The sequence below is a fragment of the Coffea arabica genome, chromosome 7e, assembly GCF_036785885.1.
Source record: "Coffea arabica cultivar ET-39 chromosome 7e, Coffea Arabica ET-39 HiFi, whole genome shotgun sequence".
In the NCBI taxonomy this organism is placed as follows: Eukaryota; Viridiplantae; Streptophyta; class Magnoliopsida; order Gentianales; family Rubiaceae; genus Coffea; species Coffea arabica.
In genome coordinates, this window is record NC_092323.1 from 6008930 (window position 1) to 6025016 (window position 16087).

General features: G+C 40.2%; 1 protein-coding gene and 1 pseudogene across 1 annotated transcript; both read right to left on the reverse strand.

Annotated features, from left to right (window-relative positions):
* Positions 1-1394: 1394 nt before the first annotated feature.
* On the reverse strand, positions 1395-5037 carry LOC113701878 (probable LRR receptor-like serine/threonine-protein kinase At4g37250). Its single transcript, XM_027222759.2, has 2 exons — positions 3327-5037; positions 1395-2342 (listed from the first exon to the last, which is right to left on the reverse strand). The coding sequence occupies exons 1-2, from the start codon at positions 5035-5037 to the stop codon at positions 1645-1647; spliced, it is 2409 nt and encodes an 802-aa protein (XP_027078560.1). The 3' UTR covers positions 1395-1644.
* A 6054-nt stretch (positions 5038-11091) lies between these two features.
* On the reverse strand, positions 11092-12736 carry LOC113701554 (D-amino-acid oxidase-like; annotated as a pseudogene).
* Between the last annotated feature and the right edge of the window lie 3351 nt (positions 12737-16087).

The window sequence follows — 16087 nt, forward strand, 5'->3', positions numbered from 1 at the left end:
CACGTTTCCCTAATGCTGTTAATGGTGACCTAAAAAGATCAAGTTTTTGTTGGTAAATATTACAGTACATGCAAAACACAGTGGCGTCCCATTACTACTAGTTTACTTTCCTCAAACAGGCGTTAACTGCACCACCCATTAAACTGTACCAACAACAAAGAAATTCCACATGTTTGCTTTCCTCATTGCAGTAGCCATAAAAGTCCTGTGGCTATACATATTGGAGGACTGAGCTCTAGTAGTGTAGTGGAGTATATTTTATCCTCTTCTCGTAATCCCTTGACCTCGATAAAATGATGCGCTTAGGAGGATGCCAAACTCTTTTTATTAGTGCCATTATAGTAGCTTTATGCATCATTAAACCATCAAATTTGTTCATCTAGTAAACATAATTCCCACGTAATCCATGCCAATTACCATAAACCCATTCCTGCCATTAAAAGTCCTTGTCCGGGATGCTTAATAAGAGGATTATCTTAAATAAAATCCCATTAGTCGTCACCTTTAAGCGATCTCTTCATCCGCATTGCGTATCTAGTCAATTATGTCAAAGTGCATTTTAAGTCTAAAACCACCTAGCAAGGTGTGCCATTTTGCCCGTGACATAACCATCGGAAAAAGCTACTGGTACAATTCCCATACTGTTCTTGGTCAAATTACAAACACATACCCGAAGACTTTTCGAGTCCAAAAGCCCAACTACAATTTAATTTTTTTTTTTTAAATCCTATCCTATTACAAAGAGAGGTTTGGAAAAGGGGAAATCCTATATTATTATACGGGGAGAAGCTTTTTTTTTTTTATTTTTTATCCTATCATATTACAAGGAGGGGTTTTTGGGGATGGCGGAACATCCTATTCTATTACAAAGGGGGAGGCTTTTTTTGTTTCTGTTTTTTTAATCCTATTCTATTGTAAAGGATGACACTTCGTGCGTCTTTTGAGTGGCACTTGCCTATTATCCTATAAATTTGTGATGATATTTGCAAATCTGACAGAGCGAGCTAGGAATCGAATCCCCAACTACTGGAAAGGAGTCATAGAGTTCAAACCGCTCAACTCATTGTCCATTCCTTATTTGATTCACTGATGTTCCCCTCACTTTTTAGATTGTCACTCTAACAAGATTTTTGTATATGATTGGGTGTGTTTGGATTGCAATTTTTCTTGAAAAATTGCTACTTTTTCGTGGACATATTTTTCAATTATTTTTTTTTCTCACATATATCAAATAGCTATAGTAATTTTTCTATAAAAAGTACAGAAAAATGCAATCCAAACAAAGACAATTGCTTTTCTGTATTTGGTTTTCTTATCATTTTAACCCCCAAATAGGTAAATAACTCTATTATATATATAAAAAAAAAAAAAAACAGGTAAATAACTCTCCGGGGTCCAACAAGACAAAACTGGAATTTTACAAAAAAGAAAATGAATATCATAGGGAGAAACATGGGTTGAGTCCAAAATTAGCAAAAGTTACTTGATGTTAGAAGACAACAATATCTGAGTGTGGCTTTGGACATGACAAATTCCTATCACCAATCTTCACAATCAACCGCACTCCCTAAGAAAACCACCTCCACCTACCAGTCAATAATCTACATACACAGTCCTCTCTAATTGGGCCAATTTATGATTGGACTAGTGCCCATAATAATACGAGGAAGAACTTGAACAAGGAAACTTGTCAAGTGCTTGAAGAACTTCTTTCATGGTTGGTCTCTTCTGCGGAACAGTAGAGATACAACCGTAACCTACTTTCAGAAGGGCCAACAAAGCTTCCTCCTTGCCTTCCAGGTCAGCTCGAATTGCCACATCAGCCATCTTCAGTACCTTACTCTTCTCCTCATCATCTAGTGCAGTTGCCCCGGTTATCGGGCCTGGGCCTGGGCCTGTTTCATCAGAAACAACGATTTTCGCTGTCAACAGTTCAAGTAAAACCACACCAAATGCGAAAACATCCCACTTGGGGTTGGGTTTGATGCTACGGAGAGACTCAGGTGCGTGATAAGGCGAAATGCCCAATGTACTAGGGCTCGGGCTTGGAGTAGGCCCAAATGTAAGGTCTTGGAAGCTATCTCGTGAAGCTGTTGACCTCTTGCTACCAAAGATGCGCGAAGATCCACCTGCCTTGGAGCTGTTATCCCCAGCGACCAGTCTTTCAAGCCCAAAATCACCAATCTTCGGTTCCATATCGACACCCAAGAGAATGTTGTTGGGCTTCAAGTTCCCATGCACATGTTTCTTGTCGTGGATGTAACAGAGCCCACGAGCCACTCCTTTAGCTATCTTGAGCCGCATCTCCCAGGGCATAGGACAAGGAGAAGAGCCGGCTTTCCCTAAAAATTAGTAGAAGCCAAAACAAAAAGATAGGTTTCCAGATTAGCCAAATTAGGTGGACACAGATCCACAGAAATCAAATGATAAACTATACCAAAATATATTTTTTAAAAAAAGGTTATGCACAGTCCTTTTCCATGCAAGTGACCACTGAAAATGAGCCTGGCGTATTAAGTATTTATGGATACGTGTATCAATCACTATCGGGCACGTGGGCCCGGTGGAGGAAGTGCGAACCACGGGCTACAGATATGGTTGACTTGTAGTAGCAGTTCGCCTATTCACCTTTCAGTGCATTTAAAAACAAGCTTCAGATACAACCACTCCACCGTAATAGGAAAAGAATTTATGCTACGCTACATACAATTCTTGTACTACTAATGTGTGAAAACTTGAGTCAAAATTCTCTCATTTTGGTCAGATTCCTTTATTATCATATCCGACCCCTTTAATGTGTAGTGTACTTTGACTAGATTCACGAAATTTCATCAGAGCAGATTTTGCTTCATTGTGCAGCGTACCCGGATGAAAATGTACCGTCCATATGGGAATGGGATAAAATATTTTGGTGCACACATTCGAACGGACGGCCGTGGAAGTTGTAGCTGTTGCGGTCACTGGGTTGTGGGGAGAAAAATTTAGAGGCACGAGGATGGCCATTGCTGGTCATTCCATGCCCACTTATTACAAACCAACCACATGACAGACATTTCCCTAACACCACGTTACTAAATAAAACAGCAGCCTAAAGGGTTTATCAGTAAACTTGCAGACTCTGTGATCTGTGCTTTTGCAGAAACATAAAATTATTGTCGGCGCACATATGTGTGACATTATTATGAATCTTAAACAAAGGGATCCTCAACTTGACTCTCTTACTTAGTGTTTATTATTTTGACCATGTAAGATTAACCAAGAAAAAAGGAGGAGGAGCAATTTGCTAATTTGAGCATCAAGGGAGGGTCGAGGGAAAGAGGACTTACTGTGACGTGCATTGGCAAGACTCCCGTTGGGAACAAAATCGTAGATGATCAATTTCTCATCAGCGCCCCAGTAGAACCCACGAATTTTCACCAAATTTGGATGCACCAACTTGGCAATTACTCTGATCTGGTTCTCAAAGTCTCTGAACCTTTCCATGCCACTCTCGCCAATTCTTCGAACAGCTAGAGTAGTCCCGTCTTCAAGAACGGCCTTGTACATGATACTGGACCCCGTGGCACCCAAAATGTAAGCGGAGGCCTTAAGCAACGTCTCTAGCTCGAGTTCCTTCTCCCCATCAACGGTAACAAGTGCCCCATTTTTCTGTTCCTGTTGCAAACTGGCATTATTTTCCTGACCCCCTTGCAAATCTTCTTGATCCTCACTTTCTGAATTGGTGGCTTGTGATGTTTCTTCACCGTCTTCTTCTTGTCTTTGCTTTCTCAAGCAAGTCCACGCCCTTAACCAATTGTACTCTCCCGAGGATGCCGATGACGATGACGATGATGCCCAGTCAAAGTCCTTGGCACTCTCGGCCTCTTTCTTTATGCTGCTTTTGATGCTTTTCCTTTTCTTTAACTGATACAGGTAGATGAAAACCGACGCAAGAATCCCAATTCCCGCGATGTCACCCACGACGATACCCACAATAGTGGTGATTCTCATCCCACCACCCCTTTGCGGACTTGGTGCAGCAGCTCCACCGGGGGACAGTGCCGCAGGGCTGGAGTCAATGGTCTTGGGAATTGCTGCAATTGCTGGCGGGGATGTTGGAGCAGAGGTATTTGGCTGGGTGTCAATGCTAGAAGGAATAGGACACAAATTTTTCAGTGGTAGACCGCATAATTCAGGATTCCCAGAAAATGACTTCACATCTTGGCTTAAGAAAACACTAGAATCTGGAATTTCACCCGTAAAGTTATTGAAAGAAAGATCAACAGTTGCATTTGAGGGGAAATTGTCACCAAATTCTGGTGGGATTTCTCCAGAAAACCTGTTAAACGACAGGTTGAGATAACGAAAGCCACTGCCTCCAAAATTTGAGGGCAGTGATCCATTCACAAGGTTAAAGGACAGATCTAGAAACTGGACTGATTCAAAACCACCAGGAAGTGTGCCGTAAAAGTAGTTATTTTTCAAAGAAATCACGGTTAAATTAGAGAGAGCAGACAATTTTTCCGGTATATTACCCGCCAAAGCATTTTCAGAGAGATTAAGAAGCTGGAGACTCTTTAGACCTCCAATATTCTCCGGCAGCGGACCAGAAATCAGGTTATTAGAAAAATCAAGAACTCTAAGCTGGGAAGCACGGAATAGATACAAAGGAAGAGAGCCGTTAATTGAATTGTTGGAAAGGTCGAGACTTGTTAGGTGGGGGATCATACCAAGATTAGCAGGGAGAGAACCAAGAAGCTGAGAGTTTGGAAGAGAGAGGTTGGTGACTCGGTTAGCCTCAGGTGAGCCAGGTGCACCACAGGTGACTCCTTTCCAGGAGCAAGGTGTCTCATTGTGGAAGTCCCAACTCTGTAGCACGCCAAGGGGGTCCTTGAGAATGCTGTACTTCAAGGATAGCAATAAAACTCCATCTACGTTGAGCCCAGCAGAAAATTGAATTTCTAGAAGAAGAAGAACAAGTGCAATAACTCTCCACCATAAATGGAGATCAAAGCTTTTGCAGGAGGCAGAGGATGAGGAGGAGGAGGAGCTCATCATGTCATCTCACAGCGATCCCACATCTCTGTACTTTCTACTAAAACAACTGTGAAAGAGGGGCAATTGAGGGAGGGGTGGGGGAGACTAACAATAACTGAGATTTACGATATTCAGGGGACCATGTGAGGGAAGTTTGTATAATATTGAGAGCAAGTGCAGCAAGACGCACAGCTCACCCAAAACCAAACTTCCCTCACCAATATGCTCTCGCTCCAGACTTCAGGCTACGTTAAATCTACAAATTAATATTCTAGTCACCATACTAATATGATATCGTACTAGAACAAATATGATATTAAATCTTATACTAGTAATCTTCTCATAGTTGTTGGCTCCCTGTCTCTTATTATTATTATTATTATCATTAATTTTATTTTGGTGCCATGCCTTACCTGCAAAGATTGGTGAAAACAAATTACAAAGTCTCACAGACTTGCACAGGATTCTTTAATGGATTACATCAGAGATAATGGGGGGGGACGGGGGAGATAGCATCTTTGCTAGGTGACAGAAAGGTGGAGTTGGAAAGTGCAGAACTCGCACTTATTGACTTTGCTGATGCTTCTTAAATAATTAAAGATTACTGGTGTGTACTTCTGTTGTTATTCGCATCAGCATTAGCCCGGAACTGAAAAGTATTCACGTTTATATTGTAGCATCCCTTCTAGCCTGTGATTTCTTGAATTTTAGCAGGCCTGTGAAAGTGCCAAGAAAATCTGATTGAAATTTAAGGAATCATTCGTATTAAATGTTATAAGTAGTGCCCTCTGATGAAGCTACTGGTGACAAAAGCCAGTAGGGAACTAGCTTTGCTTATTTGGGTCTTTGTATTTCTTTTGTGTAGTGCAGTCACCGGCGTTAAACGTAGCTGTAAAGGGGTGTGGCATTCATTACTGCCCTCATAAATAATCTCCAGAAATTGGGTGGCACAGTTTTATTGCACGAAGCTGTTACGTTCATTTTCCAAAAATATGCCATGCTATGGAACTCAAGCATGCTGATTTAAGATGCGTTTTTTATCATCTAAGACGAAAAAACACATAGGGCCTAGTCTTGGTAGGCTTCTCTCTTTCGGAAATTAGGAAAATTATGGTGTTTTTTAATTTTTTTTTTCCGACATAAAGAGTATTTCAATTTTGACAGACTAATCTTCCTGCGCCCGTACACCCGCCCCCAAGGATACATAGAGCAATAAGAGAGACGACTCGAACACATGACCTCAGGATTCAAAGGTGTTACCCCGATGCCATCCAAACCAACCCTGAGGGGCTAGGAAAACTAGAGTTTGGATTGCAATTTTCTATTAAAAATTTTTTTATGCTTTTCTCGTTATTATATTTTTAAATTTCTTTTTTACCTTATATATATCGAATCATTGTAATATAGTTTTGGGTAAAATACAAAAAATTCCATGTCATAAATCTAATACACATAAAAGCCTCCCATGATTTCAAAATATATAACACGACAACTCGTATTTTGAACTAAATTATAAATGTGACGGAATCCGTTAAACTTAACGGAATGAACCTAAAAAAAAAAAATTTATACCTAATTTTTAACAAATATACTTGTTTTACCTCTTAACGCTCAATTCTCTCTATCTAGAAAATAAAACTATGATTTTTTAAGCTGTCTTTTACTTAATTATATCAGGGCATTTTTGTCATTTCATCCAATTCCGTTAAGTTTAACGGATTCCGTCACCTTTACAATTTAGTTCAAAGTACGGGATATCGTGTTGTAAATTTTGAAACAACGAGAGGCTTTTCTATGTATTAAGTTTACCATAGTAATTTTTTTGTTTTTTACCCTATAGTTTTTTACAAAAATTTCAAAAAATAGCAATCCAAATGGAAAGCGCCAGTAGTAGAAAATTGAATTAATGCCATTCATGTGCTTAGTGAGCACAATGTGCACGAGCTACATCAGGAAACAATTGGCTGGAGCATCAAGAACCCGCTCAATTAATCTACTAACATTTTCAAGACAATTGACTCGTTCCACTGACCAAATCTTGTGGAACAAATCCTTGATACGAGACTACCGCGCCCCATGCATCGCAATTCCTCATTTTCTTTCACAGACTGGATATCTAGAATAAGAGTGGTCAAAGTTGATGCATGATGGATTATCTCTCCACCAACTGAACTTGACTTTGTATTAACACATTAAATTAGGGAATGTATTACATTATTAAGAGCTAGCGCCTGCTACTGGTCACAGACATTTGGCTCTCGAAGACCATTTAAATCGTCATCCAATTAGATGGACGATCTAACTAATTTTTTCTAAAAGAGTTGACCACCACATGTATTGTCGGGTGGAAGGTTAAGAATTTAAACCTTACTTCTCATCAATGTGTCACTATATGTGACTTCCTCTAAAATCATACGAGTATGTGATGCATCCGTCTGGTTCAATAATGGTTCAATTCCCGTAGATTTTCTCGATTTGGTTGGGCCACCTCTTTAGAGTAAGAGTAGAAAAAAAAATTAGATGGACGACCTCATCGCAAACGGACATCCACCAGGACATGCCCTTTTCTGGTCACGTTTAGCCTTTTTTCCTCTTCTTGGTCCATAAATTCCAGAAAAGAAAAAGTGAGGCATTCACTTGAAATAGACACTGGGGGACTTCAATGATTTGGCTTCTTTCACTTACTAACGGACGATAAAATTTTGGACCACCAAAAAATAGTGTGGACCTTAGTACAAAATCATAATACTTATTGTCCCTTAGCATTTGGCTCCAGTGGTAAGATTCAAACTTGAGTTCCTTATCAGCAAAGATGTCTGTTGGGTCTGTATTCGAAAACTTTCTGATGGAAATACCACTCCCCGGACAGGATGTGTGGTGATCAGATGTTGCAGTACACAAAAAGTCTGTGTTTTTGCATTATAATTCGACCCACAGATGATTATGTATACGCCAAAGTGAAATGCTACGTACTTCGTTTTGATACCCCCTGTTTTCCTCGCTTGGCCCTTTTCAAAAGTGGTTGTTTCAGCTTTTACTTTAATAGTGTACTAATCAGTCAATTAGGAACATGACAAACCTTTAACAAGATTTCCATTTAGTCCAGCTGAAAGGGTCTTTAGGCTAATAAATTAATTTGGTGGACCGCTCACCTTTTTTGATGCAGAGAATAGTAGTAGTACTGAAATATATATATATATATATATTTATATCACTAGTGTTAGACGTCTGTGGATCTGCTGTCTCAAGGGGAAAAAGCTACAAGTGTTAATTGGAAAAGGGAAAGAAAAGCTTCCCTACTGATTCAAGCTCTCTCTCCAAACCCATCTTAATGATACTTAATTTTTTCTTTCCCTGACGACTATTTGGAAAACAGACACAAAAGTACTCTCCATCAGTCATTGAATTTTGGGTTCTATAGGACAAACTAGAACACGAAATTTTACAATCCTGCAGGGAAAATCATTGACAATGGAGACACTCCAAAAAATCAAACCGTACTCGAGGAAAAAATGACAGAAAACGATAGCCTCAAGCTAAAAAATCATCCTCGATGTCATAAGCTCGTGCAAAATTATGAGAGTAGGACGGGGATGAAACTATGGGGTACAAATGCGGGGATGCCCGGTGTCATAGAATTATACGTTGTCTTAAAATCTCTCTTAAAGCATTAAATTTGTAACATTCCAACATTCAGAAACTGCAGATTCCTGCAGCCGGGATTCTACAGATCCACTCCTGTGGATTTTAGTATAACTTCGTTGACTTATAACACACTAGTGACATGCTAACAGAGACTCGTTCAATGTCAAGCGGCCATCATCTTCCATCCCTATCAATGCTTAAGACAGCTTTTGTTGAGCGGCAAGATGCCACAATAAGAATTTCACGAACTATTATCCTCTGCCGGTATCTTTTTCATTTATCAAAAAATGTCTAGCAAAAATAATATGACGCCATGTATTTGAAAAAGACTCCGTAAAAGGGAAATCAATCTTGGGATGAAAAGAAAAGGCGTAGTAGGGATGAGAGAGAATGCATTTGGAATCCAATTCTCGGATGGTTTATTCGTTTGCACCGACACATAAAGGCACATTCCACAACTAGCCCATGTCTGTACACCACTTCCGAAACCATCAAACCATGTTTGAACGAATTATTGGAGCAATGTAGCTTACCGCAACTTCCCCCTTTTTTTCCGGACGCAGGGGTATTGGGGCTTTCGACCCGACTAAATCCTTCTGTGACCTGAGAGGAGAGGTCCCATCCCCTCGGACACGAGTCAAATCCTGGTGAGGGAGATAGACAACGCTTCCTGAGGAGGGTACGTGGCCAACCGAGCTACTCAGGAGGGGCCACTTACTGCAACTTCCCTTGAATCGTCATATTTATTAGATATATGCTGAAACGGCCAAAGAGTCTCTTCTGATATAGACACAAAGAATACAAGCGAAGCTCAATTATCAGTCCAGATATTTGGATCAATAGGCTACTCATTCTCTCTTTCTCTAGCACTAGAAATTAGTACGAAAAGAGAAAGAAAGCAGAGACGTCCATCTTAAAGTCTTATTGCCATGGTGGGACTTGGGAGTTTTCCTTGATATGATGAATTGAAGCCAAAAGTATCAATATTCAATTACAAGGCAGATGTGACTTAACTAGGACCGAGTCCACAGTGCATATTATTCTCAAAAAGGCTAATCCAATTAAAGCAAAGTCAAAAGAAAGCTAAAATGAGATGTAAGTGCACGTGGGTTGCTGCTTCTTTACGGAGTAGGAGTTTATTAACAAGTACATTAGCCTTCAAATGCGTACGAGTATTGGTGAAAATGAAGAGACCAGGAAAGCTGGCTTCAGCAGGTCGTAGCCTGAACTTGAAATGAAGTAGGATTAAGGGAATCCATTAGAGGACAATATCAGATTCAGATGCAGTTAACCATTGGCCTTAGCTTCGATTATTGAAGTTCGCTTTTCAACAAATAGGACTTGAATCATGTGATGCGAGTGTCTGTTTTATTGACCACCCAACCTTAAAACTTGCGACTTTCGGTGGTGACTTTTTTGTCCGGACTCCTAATGGTGTCTTTGAGGCAACGAGCTCTTCACAGGAAGAAAGAAAGAAATATATATCAATTTCTTTCAGATCAAAACTCAGGCAACTGTTTTAAGTGCGATATAAGACGTTTCAGCCTGTGAATTTGTCCCAAATTTTGGAGCAACATATGTTGTTAGTGTGGTATTGGCGCTACCGAGCGGAGCGGATAAATATACGGATCCCAGAATTCGTGGAAAACTAAATAGTAGTATTACTGATGAGACAATTACTGATTCTGCACAGATGAGAATGAATTGTTTTCCCTCCACTTAAGGTAAATTAATCTCCCCAATTCCCCAAAACACAAAGTTGGATGCGAAGGGGACATAAATTGGTCGGTGTTGCGGGCGTATGAACTTGCCAAACGAGACCTCATCCAAATCAGGTTACAAATAGGTATTTGTGCGTTGGAATCTGAAAAATGGGAAAATACTCGTACGAGTCTAGTGATGTAGTAATTGATATTCAATTATCTGGTCTGGTGTAAAGGGTAAAGGGTCTTACACACTAATTTAAGAACTAAGACCAGAAACCGGTGCCAAATTAGTTAAAAGAACAATAATAAAGGAGTTCACAAAGGAAGTGGATCACTTTTACATCCTGAGAGTACAGAACACACTAATTAAATTTGACCAGTCCATTTGTATCGAACATCGTGCATGACGTTTCTCCTACGCCATCCATCACCACCATTTTCGCTCCCTGAATCTCGTGTTTCAGCTATGAGCTAACTTGTCCCCCATTTTAAAGAAGCGATGAAATGCAGATTACAGATTCAGTTTAAAAAAAAAAAAAGCACTACTCTTGGCTCTGATGTCCGTTTGATGAATAGTTTAGAATTTAGATTACATCACTAATGACTGAGCCGTCTGTGCTGTGTCTGTTCCCTTCTTCATTGGAGAAATCAGCTTCCCAATACCCCCATAATCACTACTGATATTTACTAACCATGGTGAATACGCTTTAAACTGCACCATTACTCACTTGAATCTATGCATTAATTACGGCTAAATGTTCACAACGAGTTGGGCTGGGCAGCAACATTGATCAGTGACACTGGCCTAAGCCCGTGCATGACAATTCGTACAACAAGACAACATCCACTATGGAAACAGAGAGACGACGGATTCACTCCCTAGTCTGCAACAACATCTCAATTATTTAGGCTAGCACCTTTTCTACCGCTTCCTAACAAGAGCAAATCTGTATGGACTAAACGGGGTAATATCAACAATGCTGGAATGACCGACCACCAACCACAAGCTCAGCCAAGGCGGCACCAGTGGCAGGGCCATTCACCAACAGCTATGTCCAGTCCCCACAAAACACCAGGCATTTCCCCTATAACTGGCACTCCATCATCCGTGCACGGCAAAGAGCACGGTTGCTCTGCCTTTACTGTTGCTTCACCTTCCGTTAGGTGGCTTGATACATTGCCAGCTACTCTCTTGAGCACTCCTTGTGGATTCTGGGACAGGTGATCTTTGCTCCGGATCATCCGGAACCTCAGCCTCTGCTGACATTCCACATATGTAAACTTCCCCGGACAAAAATCTAACCACCAAAAAACACCACAACCTTCTTAATCAACACAACAGGGAACACCAAATAAATTGTAATCATACTCATTACTGGCAATTGTCACCTTCAGTGAATGAACTACTTGTTCAATAATCACTACTAATTTCATTTTTGTTTACTACAAATTTAGGATTGTTTTTTCGGTATTTTTAAGAGTTTTTATAGAAAAATATACTGTAATAATTGATGCATGAGGAATGAAAAGATGATTGAAAATTATACCGTCCATAGAAAATGCGAAAATGTTTAGAAATACATGACCAATGACAGTTTTGCTGGTACGATTGGAAATTCGTGGTCGTATACTGGAACTCGAAAATTACTGACACAGCACGCCTGTTGGACGAGGATAGACTTCTGGGTCCATGGGCTCCCACCTTGGGCCATACAATAACTCAGAAACAGTGCATGCGGAGTCATAGCATATGGATCTTTGGGTTTCAAGACGTCACGATACTGTGGGCTTTAAGCCCAGACACGCTAAATAAGGAGCTTAACGGCGACAATTTTAAGGCCCGAGAGGCAGCACAACGGCATTAGCGTTGATCCTTGTCCCTCCCTCCAGCACCGCCGCCCTAGCTCTACCCTGCACGACCTCCACCTCCTCCAGCTTCCCAGTCACCACCTCAAGGCCATATTCCTCAATCGCCTTGTTTAAAAGCGTTTTGGCGAAGAGCTGAGGATGCACTTGGGCCGTTGTCTCCGTTGTACCGATAGTCCTGGGGCTTTTGGGTGGGCCGTCGATCCAAGAAGGGAGTTTTGACACTGGAGTTTTATACAATGGGCTCCCCGAAGATGATGACGATGATGCTAGATTGAGGGTGGTGAGGGGACGGGAACCGTACGACTGGGGACCATTGAGCTCCTCGGAGAGTAAGCTGTGGAGAACCAGATTGAAGCTGGGGGGTGCGAGGGACGAGAGGGGCCTCCAGCCTTGCCTGAGGCAGCACAGGCGACGGAGGATTTCTCGCAAAATTGGCAGAAGGAATACCCTTGCTCCAGAAGTTGGACAGGAATCAAGAGGGTGAAGGAATTAGTGTTGCATTTTTATCAACCCAAGTCCGAAAATTCTCAAGAATCTCAACTTAATTCTGTAGATTATATTACTAATTTGCTTAACAATCCCTTTTCAACTTTCTAGTTTTTCCAGAAGGTTCCAAAAACCACCACGAACGAACGAATATAGCAATCTGGGACGTCACTGCTGAGTTGATTATTCCTTGACTTCTTCTCTCTTTTCCCAGAGCACAGAATATTGAAAACCAACAAAATTCTAGACCAAACCAATGGCAACTGCTGCCGCAATGGAACCACGGGATAAATATAGCATAGGCTTGCAGCTTCAAAGTCACTATCACCCGTCAATATTACTGATAATCATAAAACTCCAAGCAAAGGAAAATCAGTGGGAAATGGTCCGTTATGTATTCGGATTAATCCATAATTTTATGGATTAAAATCGTCAGCACATTCCAAAATGCTATGTATCTAGTCTGATATCATCAAAAAGAAAAAGCAAAGACGCCTCATTTGTTTCTAAGTTGTCTCAGTAGCACTTTTTCAAAACTTTCAGCTGCTGTTGCCAGGCATGCGGAGCTCTTAGTCTTAGGGCCCTCCTTATCTCAAAGCTACGCCGGTCTAAGACAGTAGCCACTAAACTAAGGCGACAGAAATTCCATTAGCCGAACATTAGCCATTCCCTCTTCTTTTACATCATCAGAGGAATGATTAGTTTTTGCCATTAACGACTTCTTTTTTTTTATTATTTATTAAAATGCCATTAACCACTTAAAGAAAGCAAACTAGTGCTTGCCAATTCGACTGCATGAATTAGGTGCATGATCTAACACCTCTATTATCGGTCCAAACTAACCTTTTTTTATTTTTGCTTTTCATTTTTGTGGGCGTTGAGATAAAGCCAGTATAAATATCTTGCTTAAATTAATTGACGCAAAGATTCTTGAGGAAATTGTTAATCTGCAGCAATCCATCCACTAAAATAAATTACAGGGAGCGTTTTTTTTTTTTTTTTTTTGCCTCTTGTTCCTCATAAATCAATCATCCATAAAATTAATTTGGTTACACTCTCCCTTGAGTATCTAAGAAAATATAAAGGTATTGAGAAAGGGTTGGATTAGATGGAAAAGTAGGAGAAATTGTAAATAAAAAAAATTGATTTTAAGACTTTTCATTTAAAAAAAAAAAGAAAAAAAAAAAGAGCCTTTGAAAGCGTTCGCCGACAAAGCCTCCCGTAAAGACCTTAAATAGTCATACACGTGAAATCAAACGGAACAGTTGTAGCATCACGTCGTAATCCAAAAAGAAAAATAAAAAACATGGATTTGGATGGAAATGTTAAAAGTTTGAATTGCTGCGTACCCCAAGACTGCTCTTGCTAAAGCATCTGCAATAATTTCATTTACCTCTAAAATAGACTCAATTTACATTCACAATCTCGACAAAGTAGCTCGCTAGGTGCCATAACCCACCCCCAAAAAAAACAAAAAAAAAAAACTACTAAAATGCATCCTCTGTATTAAGTATTAACCATGGAACCAAGGATCCACCTCCCCTGCTCATTTTGTATCAAAACTCTTCTGCCTGCCATGCCTGGCTTCTTCCTCCACGAACCATCAGCATTAATCTTCGCCCCACCACCACAAGCAGGAAAAATTCCAAGCCAAAAAAAAAAAGCTCTTTTGGCAGAAAAATTTTGTATGCATTCTCAATTTACTCGTGCCCATTTCACCAAACAGGAGTCAGAAATGGGCGGTCACGCATAAGGACCCACAGATCCAGAGTTAACATCAAAATCACAGTCGCCCGCGGCCCACAAATGGCAAAAGTCTACGGTCCTCCAAGTCGCAAAGCCATCTTCTTAGCTTCAAACCCTAGTAGTTGAATTGCGGGCAAAATTATTACAACAAAGAACAAAAGGGTGTAAGACAATAATTCCCCGTCCAGATAAAATGTGTTTGGGCGGTTGTCATCAATAAAAGCCGGAACGCCCACAAATCGAATGGACAAAATTTTAGCAGTCTTACAAAATGCTTTAATGCTCCTAGTTAAGAAAAGGCAATAAACCGGCTTTTATACCAACTTATCACTCCCTAGCTTGGTGGGACTGGCACCAAATATAAGTTTAAAGCCAAATTGAAACATGAAATTTCGATCCTTTTCCATAGCACTTTGGTCCTAACTGATTCATTGGCGCATTTTTATAATTGACACGAGATGAAGAACATACAAAGAAAAAAAAAAAGCAATCGTAGCATAAGCACATGAATTCGATCAATTTACACGAGAACACGTATATTTAGCGCAATTATGAGTTTAATGGATGAAACAAAGCAACACCGATACCAAAAGACCAGAAAATGGGTGGTGGAGGTGGGGGGGGGGGGGGAGTAAAAAGAAATAAATGCATTTCTTGATTAATAATATGGCCAGATAATTAAGACAGGTGAACAAGTAGCTATTCTGATTTCTGTCCAATTAGGCTGCGTCGAATGTCGATCACTGATATTTGGATGTGTTCGTGGAAAAAGGTAGCATGTGTAGCTGTAGCGGGTGAGAAGTCATCATCGGTTTTTAAGTACTTTGCTGTTGAAATGAGATGCTACAACGAAATGGAAGCTGATATCTCGTCAGAAAAGCTCTCTCTCCAATTTCTATCCTTCTTCACAAGATAGACGGTGACTCTTAACCTAACTCTGAAGATTAAGGGGCTCCACCCATTTGGACAAATTCCCTTCCATGTTGTCGTGGGACTTTTAGCTCTTGTTTAACGCTGCATGTATATTTTTTTGCTTGCTTTGAGTTTTCGGTCCCTGAGAACTTGGAAGAATTAATGGCGGCTTCCATTTTCCAAACTGCTCGGCTTGGTTAATTTTCTGCATGCCCTTTGTTTTCTTCATTAGAAGGATAAGAGCTAGGAGAAAAGAAGACAAGCCAGAATACTTGCCCAAAACTTTACTTGTAATTATAATATATGTTCTCGTGAGAAGTACTACACTGGAAGTGGAAACTCTCTCATCTCTCTCCATGAAGCTACTGAGAAAATCAAATGCATGAAAGTGAAACTCACTATCACTTTCTTTTCTTTTCTCGTTCTTTTTTTTTTTTTTTTGGAGCTAAGTCAATACCCCTTGACTCTTGATTAAAATTTAAGAGAAAATAAAAAAAAATTAATGGTAGTTACAAAAAAATTTTATGTCCGACTAAACTTCTTTGCAATCTTACGACACAAAATGCAGGAAGCTGTATGTAAAACTTTTCTTTACTATCTCACGCTTGCAAAGGTCTGAGGTTGGAGATTGGTCATGTTTGATTGCCTCTAGCTTGGAATGGCTTGCGCTTGAATTAAATATGGTAGAATCCCATTTGATATATGGA

Excerpts from the sequence above, each read along its gene's own strand:
- LOC113701878 (XM_027222759.2), bottom strand. The coding sequence starts at position 5,037 with ATGATGAGCTCCTCCTCCTCCTCATCCTCTGCCTCCTGCAAAAGCTTT. Across the intron at positions 2,343-3,326 it reads TCTTGCCAATGCACGTCACA|GGAAAGCCGGCTCTTCTCCT; the intron begins GTAAGTCCTCTT and ends ACTAATTTTTAG.